The sequence below is a fragment of the Ammodytes marinus genome (genome assembly GCF_949987685.1).
Source record: "Ammodytes marinus genome assembly, chromosome: 2".
NCBI lineage: Eukaryota > Metazoa > Chordata > Actinopteri > Uranoscopiformes > Ammodytidae > Ammodytes > Ammodytes marinus.
The window spans coordinates 17,973,681-17,984,308 of NC_137231.1; the positions used below are offsets into that span (position 1 = coordinate 17,973,681).

General features: G+C 38.0%; 1 protein-coding gene across 1 annotated transcript; it reads left to right on the forward strand.

Annotated features, from left to right (window-relative positions):
• The first annotated feature begins 7,597 nt into the window (after positions 1–7,597).
• Positions 7,598–9,959, forward strand: cmklr1 (chemokine-like receptor 1). The gene is made up of 2 exons (XM_080038745.1): positions 7,598–7,639; positions 7,787–9,959. The coding sequence occupies exon 2, from the start codon at positions 7,821–7,823 to the stop codon at positions 8,853–8,855; it is 1,035 nt and encodes a 344-aa protein (XP_079894871.1). The 5' UTR covers positions 7,598–7,639; positions 7,787–7,820; the 3' UTR covers positions 8,856–9,959.
• The last annotated feature ends 669 nt before the right edge of the window (positions 9,960–10,628 follow it).

The window sequence follows — 10,628 nt, forward strand, 5'->3', positions numbered from 1 at the left end:
TTTCAGTCATGGATAAGAAAAAACTGCTACCATCTACATTAAGATATCTACAGTAAATCTAAATACAGTATACTGTACTGTATATAAGAAAGCTTCTGTTGTGTCTCATAACTTGCTTTGCTGTAACCCACAGCCTCTTCTATTGTGAAAACACCACTCGACAATGGACATGCATCTGTTCATGACCTTTGGTTCTCAATACATCAAAGTCTGCGAGGTTGTTCAGGGATTGAGAGCACTCTAATGGCTACAACACACAGTACATCCAACACACCCTTTATAGTAAGGTTGTTTATTTAAGCTGTTAGTTCTCCACCCCCGCTCACCTGCTCAGTCCCTTTGTGAACTCTGCTACAAACATTTGCAAACACTTGCTGCAGTGCTACAACTCAAGTGTCTCATCTGGCATTTCCTAAACAAACTGCTTCATGAAGCGTCCTAGAGGAACATATCTGAGATGGCCGACTGAACTTGCATCTTAAAGAGCCCATAAAAAGCAGCAGATCGTAAACCAGGGGGATCACGGATAATTAGTTTTACTGATCGATTTTGCAGTAACTGCATCCGCAGTGAGGAAGGCGGCACTGATGCTTTTTCCTCATGACTTCTTGCCTAGGACCTGGAGAGACTGGAAATGATTTACTCGATTCTTGCTCCAATCTGTCTGTCTTGATCATTGTCACAAGCCCCTGAAGGCAGCCATCTCACTCAGGAACACCTTTTTATGAATGACTGAACTCAGACTATTTGTTTCAGGGCAGCTCAATAGACAGGCACCTGCCGTTTAGTCTGGTGATGGGCTCCATGTGTGCCACATTGTCATATTTGCTTGTTTATCTGTTGTAACTTCCCTCAACCGGTGAGTAAATTATCTGGTGGAAAGACAGGAGACAGAAATAATTAGGTCTTCACTGTGTGGCAGCAATTAGCGGGGACCTCCTTCAGGCGCTTCTTGATTTTTCCACTTATTATCTCACTTCAGCACTGGTCTGAGCAGCTCAGTTAAGTGGGTGTGCAAGCCTTCCAGCTCTGTCAAATGTTGCAATCCCGGCACTATCAGGCATATCCTACAGCACACAGGGATGACTCAGTTACTGTAGGCGGCTCATTATTTTCTTCTACCCACCAAGAGATGACTGCTGGTGCTGACTTTGTTTGGTTTCTTTGGTAACATCCTCGCAGGAGTACAAAATAAAATTAGAGCACCTTATAACACGATTAAATACGACATAATACTACTGGGTGACAATGTTTGCTTAAGCGTGCTCCCACTGAAACCTCTTGCCTTCAGCTCCTTTGTAGCTTGTTTATGAGATTTTGCAAAAGCAGGCTGAGGATTTTGTGGCAGGGGAAACTAAGCATGCCCCCCTGAATTGCACTGCTCTCAAAGCCCCTGTTTGGATTGCCTTATTAAATGTGCCTGTCTACAACCAACAAACACAAATAATATTATAATTGTCAGTATTAATGTCTAATTCCTCCTGCTTTAAACATGCTTTCTCACACGACAGAAGACCCAGTTATTTGCTGGCTGGTGATATTTGTGCTCCAGCGGCATCCAACGCCAGCGACATTGGATTCATTATTGTGTGTCCATATGGTAATGATACAAGGACCCCATCTGGAGGCTGACTTCTACATATCAAACCAAAAACAAATATCCGCCGGCACCACTCCATCCTTTCCCCTGCAGCTTCACATTTACAAGTCCTGCATGTCAGAACGGGGATGCCAGAGCCTCGACATCTGCTCCCACAGTCCTGCACGCTTCGGAGGACTGACAGGCCACAGTCCAGCTGTGAACTGAAGAAAGTTTATTTTCTAATTACATTTTTTTTTCCGGATGATTATTTTTGAAACACACTTGCATTGGAGAGTCAGTTATTATTATTATTATTATTATTATTATTATTATTATTATTATTATTATTATTATTATTATTATTATTATTATTATTATTATAATTATTATTATTATTATTATTATTAGATCATCATAGTCATCTAACTGCTCAAATTTGGAGACACAGCCTGATGTTGTGACTGATTTACAAGCAATAATCCCACGATCATGAGCCTCGGTCACTTCCAGGATCAGAGTTGTTAATTGACTTTTTCACTGCAACGGGATCCGTCTGACCTCTCTAAAAGGATTAAGATGGTTAAAAGCGCCACAGATGATCACATAATTCCAATTTAGGGCCATATTGGATTATCATAGTTGTATATTTGATAACATTCCAGCTCTATCCTATTACTTCAATTTATATTAATAATAAATGTGTCACTGTAGAATGTATATCTATCTGCTCAATAATATCAAACGCTCATAACATTTACACATTTTCTAAACGAATTGAGAGGACAAGTAATCTCAGCATTGACCAGATGGCTGCTTTGCAATCGATTCATACAAGGATGAGAGAAGATATGCTAGATATTGTACTTGGTAACTTAATTTAAACAAAGGTAATGTCAACGCAAAGGAAATGTCAATTAATAGTAAAAAATCAAACAAGAGAAACACAGGTGTTCCAGCTTTGTTCTAGCCCTTGGCTCAACCTCTATACTTTGCACTGTATTTCCCCTGAAGCTGTTTATTTGTATGAAGGTCCACCAATACAGATGTGTCTGTCGTTTGGTATCATCTCTTCTTCAGATTAGTATTCTCCTTTAAAAGCATAAGGGTCAAAAGCCACCAGGTCAGTGAAACAGGTCAGATTCTGCAGCCTTTCAAGCTCTTACGTGCTTTTTCTTTAAAGGAAATACTGTGTCACATGACCTCCACTTCTCCAAGGGGGGTTCGTTGGCAGTTGACCTCTGTCAATTCCTTGTAGTTCATACATCTCCAGTTTGTTACGATGGCAGAACAGGAAGACTTGCAATATGGAGAAAACTATTTAAGTGCTTCTCATTTTAACAGGGAGCGACATGTATGTTGAGATTGGTATATCAGCGTAAGATCTGCCTTGTCTGCGACACATATTCAGGAACCTTTTATCGTCATTTGAAAATCTTATTGTTGTCATATTGTGAGGAGATAATGTCAGTGGGGATAATGTAGTCCATGTCCTCCTGTCTCTTGTCTGAATGAGAGGCAGATGTAAATCAGAACTCTTCTCCTCTCTGGTCTGTGGTCTGATGGAGAAAAGCCTGTCAATGTAAAGATTTAACATGGAGCCATGTTGGTCCATCTGTTCAAATGATGGTTGGCATGCAGCCAGTTCTAATCCCACTGAGTATAGAGTGTGTAAATGTGCACATATGTGAATTTGTGTGGTTTCATCTTCTGTCTCTCTTCCCTGTCTGGAAACTATCACATAAAAGACAAATAAACATTCATCACTTTTGATCCAAACTCATTTTTCTGAGAGTGTATGATTTCCTACTTCAGGACTGGTGCGTATACAGTACTCATACAAAAATCAATAAAGTATCATGGGATTTAGCAAGATTTATCCCCTCACTTCAAATGATTAAAAAATGTACAGCTTATACTGGATAATGCTAAACATATTTTTGGATTACTCTTTTTCTTCAATCTGATGCACACAATGTCATACTGCATAGTACTCAATACTGTTCTATACTATTCCTGTTCATACTATTAATAGTAAGAAGAGGAGGAGAAAGAAGAACAAAATAGATTTTTTTTTCTTTAGCACAATTCACAAGTGTAATGTGAACAAGTGTAATGTGTGTAATGTGTTGCAACACAAACAGAAGATACACATACAAATTTACTGTTATAAAATATATGATCAGAAAGGTACTGTAATAGAACATTTTTATGTGTCATATTGCTTGTGGATCCTATCACAATTATGTTCATAATTACCCTCTGCATGTTTTATTGTCACTTTGGACGATAAGACAGTGTTTCCTGTCTCTGTATTCACAGTTGACACATATTTATTGCCAACACAGCTGAAAATCCTGTTCTACGAAACTGTTCCCACACCTCTGAGCGCCTACAAACTTCTTTCCTGTGAAGCCTCGACCAACACAGATCAGTCTGGTCAGCTTATTGTTTCTACCACATACAACCACTGATATTCCTTTGGATCCTCTGTCACTTTGTATACCTGGACCACAGACCGCACTGGAAATGTAACATGGAAGCTGTCTGTAGGAAGGGACATAACAGACTCTTATGTAGTAACTTTAGTTAACTTCTTGTAACTTTGTTACCATGGTCAGTCCATTTTAATCCTTAATGTGGAGTTGGGTTTTCAGGTAACTAAATTTATGCTGTTGACTGCGGCATCTGTGCCACACTCTAATCTATATAATGGGTTTCAAACAGACACCAAGAAGCGATAATTCTCAAATTACCTTAGAATACAATTTAAACGTCTCTCTGGCTTCCTGGACTGGAACCTAACACTGAATGTCAGAGGAGTCAGAGAAGGGGGCAGACCAGTCATATAACAGGAATAAATGGCTTGTTGCAAATGTTGAAAGCTTGAGAAACACAGCCGTATTTCAGACCGTAAAGTTCAATAAATTAAGATATATATTTCCTGTCATTTAGTGGCTGTCATGGACAATCTTGAGTACCATTTACGTACGTCATAAAATCAGTCTATGTATGACTAATGTGATATGTGAACTATACACATTCATCATCAGAGCTGAGTCAATGTATTAGTATTGTTGAAATCAATGATCACCAAGGATACCATAAAAACATCAGATTCAACGTCAGTATTATGTTATAAGAATAGTAATAGTTTCATTTCCTGAAAATATATAAAGCCAACATTCATTTGTTGAAAGGCTGAACTCCTATTGTGTAGAAAATCAGACCACACAGCAACAGGAGCCACATGGAACCAGGATCCCTCAATAACTATTCTGAAAATCAATTGGGGGTCAGCAAATTCTTTGTTAATTATGAGTTAAATATGAGAAATAAAACATACAGTGTATTTGATACAGTATTCACATTCACCAAATAATCTTCATTCAAGGATTAGAAATTTAAAAATATGTCCCAATGATAATGCAAATGCCCTGACATTGAGCTATGAATATTGGAGTATGTTTGGATACTGTAAAGAAAGATACACATAAATAACACATTCAACAACACAAGAAATATATATATATATATCTTCACCGGGATAGACTTAACAGTAACAAGGTCATGCTTATTTAAATACCCATTCAATTACCTGTAGCTCCTTATCAAAGTGTGGGGCATATTCTGAAATAAAGGAAAAACTGTACGGGGCTATTGTGTGTGTAATTACTTATAACCCCCGCCATCATTATGAAATCTAATCTGCAGAGCGCCAAAAGGTCTGTGTGTCCTCCTGAGTGACAGGGATTTTGCTGAAATGGATCTAAATAGGTCAGGTAGGCATGCTTTACGCAATAAAATATTTGCTAATGTACCAGAGAGCTGAATGTGGTTTAGGATGTACATGCACAAGCTTATTCCCGAAAATGTGAAGTTTGCTAGTTTATTATAATAATCAAGAACACGTTAGGATACACAAGAAAAACTTGAAAGAAATGTTTTTAATGTTGCTCCTATGAACATGAAAGTGCAACAAGTGGCTTCCTTATCTTCATGAAAATGTGTTTTTGTCCTTTAACTTGTTTCCATGTGTAGAAATTACATACAAAAATATGTGGGGGAGAGTGGGGGGAGCTGTGCCACTTTTTGACCAAAGTGACTTTAAAGTGAGGACTTGACAGTATAATGTCTCAAACTAAAATATGTATTTATATTTCAGGATGTGGTGCATTCCCGGCAACAACAACTTTGAATCTGAAATAAACTGTTGAAGAAATATAGCTTTCGGAAAAAAAGTTGTCTTGTGGCACAACTTGCCCCCGGTGCGGGGTAAGTTGTGCCTTTGGAGAGAATACCATGGGGTAAATTGTGCCATTGATATATATCTCATAAACTTTGATGCAAGACAAATCCATTAGACATTTACTTATTTAAGGTTTATTTAAAGTCAATAAAGTAAATATTTTACAAAGGTTGAAGGTCAATTTTCTTAAACAAGGCCTAGCAGATCTAGGTGGTTTTACCTGCAAAGCTCACAATGACAAAGTCACCATCATCATATTTCTGGCCATCTGAACTCTCCTCAGTGGTGTTGTTAAGTGGAATGGAGATGTCAGTCTTTGCTGAGCTACTGTAGACAATCACTTTCTTTTTGGTGACCAGCGTACACTGATAGCTATGGTAGTAGTTTCTCATACAGCACAGCAACAATCCAATACAAGTGACAAATTTAGCGAATCTTCTTCTGAATTTCAGAGAGCAAGAGAACATCTCTAGATACTGCCCAAATGAATCCATATTAAGAGTGCCAAATTTATTAGTAAGTAAAAAGAAAAGAGAAGCTTTCATGTGGATAGAATCAAAACAAAAACAAATATAGGTAGAAAACTAAACAACACAAAATTGCTTTATTCTGTTTCACCATAACAGTTCAAACTAATTCTTTTTTGTTGTTGTTGTTTGTTTTAATATATTCTAATTTCTGCCTCTAAAAGCGACTCACTTAACATTATCAGTTTATTATTTTAGAGAATTGTGGGAGTTTCAGATGAAAATCTGGAATACAGTGGTATATTTGAGAGAGTTACTGTCCTCTTCACTCTTTATTTCTAAAACTAACTTTGACATTTGTGGTTCTTCTTCTTGCTGCTTCGATGAATACGCTGATTCAGTCAGTACTGGTGGACGCGATGTTCTGTGGCCTGTATTTAGCACAGCTGTGGAATTGGAAACATCTGCACACAAAGCTGGGGTTGAAATATCAAATTCAAATCAGTTTGTTTATTGCCTGAGAACGTTGTCATTTCGCCCAATGATTTCTGGATTTATGAATACCGTGCCTCCCTCTTCTGAGTGCTTTGAACAGTTACATCTGGCCAGTGACATGCATCTGGCAGAGAATATCACCAAACTCTGACAGGGGAGAAGTACAAGTACGTATGTGTGTTGAACATACGGGTTCCATAATTAATATACTTTAAAGTCGTACTTGAAACCAACGACAGCTGTTGACTGCCATTATAGTTAAGTAGTTAAAGTATTATGGAGGTATTACTTTACTGTTACACTGGTTTGTATTATATCATTAGACTATTATGATTACTGGTGCATTACTGTAAAAGCAGGATTTCACTGTTGTAAATTATTGAACCGTTACCAAAATATTTGTCTTATTCCTAATCAATAAATGACTTTAGGTTTACTTGTGTATACTGTTTGGTAGTTTACTATGTTTAAATAATGTGTTTTGAATACACAAACCTAACATTGTTACGTCATTAGTAACTGAAGCTGTGAAATATTTGAAGTGCAGTAAAAATTACAATATTTCTCTCAAATGTCGTGGCGTTGAAAAAGAAATGCACATGAAATTAAAGGAGTCAAGCAAAGTTCTAGTATCTAAAATTTGTACATTAGTACACTTCTAGTAAATGTTATAAAAACAGACATAAAAACTCAAAATGCAGAACTGAAACTTTTAGATGGAAGTGTTGAGAAACCAGCTGGTCAGCTGATAAGGGTTTTTCTTCCACCTTTAAAGGAAACGGCTCAGCTCTGTTGACACTAACCTCTGGACACCATTGAGTCAACAGCAGTGGAAGTTTTGTGCTGCAGGTATGGCATTGTTCAGTTTCTTCAATCTGTATATTATACCGTTTCATTTTGATTAGAAAACATTTTCATTCAATTAGCTTTGTTGGAAAATGTTCTTCTAATTCATCGAAATGCTGGCCATTTGAAAGGTTTTCATTGTATCCACAGAATTCTTTGAGACAGTCCTGTTCTTCAAGGCAAAATGGATTATGATTATGGAGACTATAACTACAGTTATGAAGTCGAAGACAATGACACTATATACGGGGAGGCAGTTTTTCAGCACAAATCGACTTGCCTGAACGAAGTCTTGTGTGTCTCTTTACTTGTGATCAGTGTGGTCATTTTTCTGCTGGGCTTCTTTGGAAATGCTCTGGTCATCTGGATATCTGGCTTCAAGATGAAGAAGACGGTCAACACCACCTGGTACCTGAGCCTTGCCATCTCTGACTGTGTCTTCTGCGCCTTCCTGCCATTCAGCATCACCAACATGGCCATGGAGCAGTGGGCCTTTGGCCGCTTCATGTGCAAATTCACCTCCTCCATCATGTTCCTCAACATGTTCAGCAGCATCTTCCTCCTGGTCGTCATCAGTGTCGACCGCTGTGTGTCTGTCGTGTTTCCAGTTTGGGCCCAAAACCATCGCACTGTTAAAAAGGCCTCTGTTATTGTTGTGCTGGCCTGGCTTTTCGCCATTGCACTGAGCTTTCCCTCTGTGATCTTTCGGGATATTGGCTCGCACCTGGGTAGGACCATTTGCTTCAACAATTACACCTCATACCACTTCAGTCACAAGATAGTTGCAGTGAGCCGCTTAATTGCAGGATTTATTGCCCCTTTCATCGTCATCATCATCTGCTACTCCATCATCATCCTCAAACTTCGAATGAACAGGATGACCAAATCCTCCAAACCCTTCAAAGTCATGACTGCACTCGTCGCTGCTTTCTTCATCTGCTGGCTGCCCTACCATGTGTTTGTGCTACTTGAGTTAAACCCCCAAAACCACGACCACGGCATTTTGATTTCCGGACTCAAAGTGGGCACTACTTTGGCAGCAGCGAACAGCTTTCTCAACCCAGTGTTGTATGTTTTCATGGGCAATGACTTTAAGCAGAAATTCAAGAGCTCCGTGATCTCAAAGATGGCAGACGCCTTGGCAGATGAAGGGCGCACCACCAGCCGCTACCTTTCCAGGTCCAGCTCCATGGACGGCAGAGCTTCTACACACATCTAAAGATATCGCATTACCTCAGAACTGTTTCCCTTGACAATACTGTTTTCAAAATGTGCAATGAATTAAAACGAGATATCAAATATGTGGTTGCCTGCAAAAACACTCACACAAATCAAACTGTACAGATTCACAGTAAAAAGTTGACTTTTTGTTTTACTTTTCTATTTGTAGCATATATCTGTAGTGATAATATTAAGCTAACATGACATCAATATCAACCAGCAGAAATAATGTTTTTAGAGCAGAGGAATGTTTTTTGCAGGCAATTATAACTGTAAATGTAAATCAAAAGGGCTGTACAATGTAATGTATATTTTTCATAATAAGCATATACTGTAAATGTATTATCATTTTATTAAGCTATGTCAGAAATGATATAAAGAAAGAGGGTGATTCGATGAGCTCCTTTCTCAAAACCAAGTTCTGTTAATTTAGTGGTGGCAGCATCCTGTTTCTATTTTCATAAATTTGCTCATCATGCATCGGACGCTTGCAAGGCAAAATGTCAAAGTAGAGGTAATACAATTATGGTGCAAAATTGCAGCTTTTGAGTTGCAAATTTGGCTCCAGGAGTATTAGCTCACACAATTGTTCACCGGTATTTCATTTTCAAGAGTTTTTCCAACCAAATCGGCTTGTTCTATGGTTTTATTTACTAAAACCACAGTGCGGTTTCAGTTATTTTAGTGTTGCAGCACTACAGCACAGCACACTTATGCATGGTCTATCAAACTGACCCAAATACAATATGCAAAGTGGTGGAGGACTGCATTTAAAGTACAGTGTAGGTAGCTCTCATGATTTACAGAAGCTGAGAAATAGCTGTTATTGTCCTCCTCCGCTGCTCCACATTCTATATAATCTGTTTAAACCCAGAGTTTATTGTGTGCAATGAATGTATCTCTTGAACAGTACAGGAACCACACACACAGTTTATATTTCCAGGTGACAAACGGCTCATTAAAGGTATCTGTGTTCTTGATATTTCATGTTTCAGACTGACTGAATGTGGTTGGTGTAATAAATGCTTAAACATTTGTTTCTTTTTCTTGCTAAAAATAAAGCTGTAATTAAAATCAGTTATTATCAGCAATCAGCATTATTAATCGCTCAATACTGTGACAACATTTTCATTGTAAAGCCAGTTTCCTCAAATAAATCGTGTAATAACTTCTTGAAAAATATATTCATTTATAATTTATTCAGGTCATGATAGTATGATGATAGTATTTTTGGAAAACAGTGTAAACAGTGTAAAATTTCAATAAAAGTTAAGAGTTAGTTTGCCTGGAATATTTAGAAGATTTTATTTGCAGAAGCTGAGAGATAAATATGAGCAACATCTCCAGGGTCGAAGTGTGCAAACTGCACAAAGAGACAGGATTGATGTGTATCTGCTGAGAACCTTTGAAAATAATATTTAGTCACTTTCTTCTTTCTCAATAACTTATGAGGAATTGTAAGAAGTAGAAGAAGAAGAAGAAGAAGAAGAAGAAGAAGAAGAAGAAGAAGAAGAAGAAGAAGAAGTAACACAGTTGAAACAGTGGAACAAAGTAGGAAGACCAAGACTGTAGATAACATTGATAACACTGGCAGTGAGGCACAATGAAGCATTGGTCAGAGTTGACCTTAAGGCTGAATAGTCAATGTTTTCATTTCAGTTGCAGTTGGACCATGTGGAAGTGTGAATAAAACTGGTCAACTTACAAAGATAGAAGGAGTTGGGGGGACTATCTGCTCCAAATTTTAAATTGTATCTCCAAGCTCTTACCC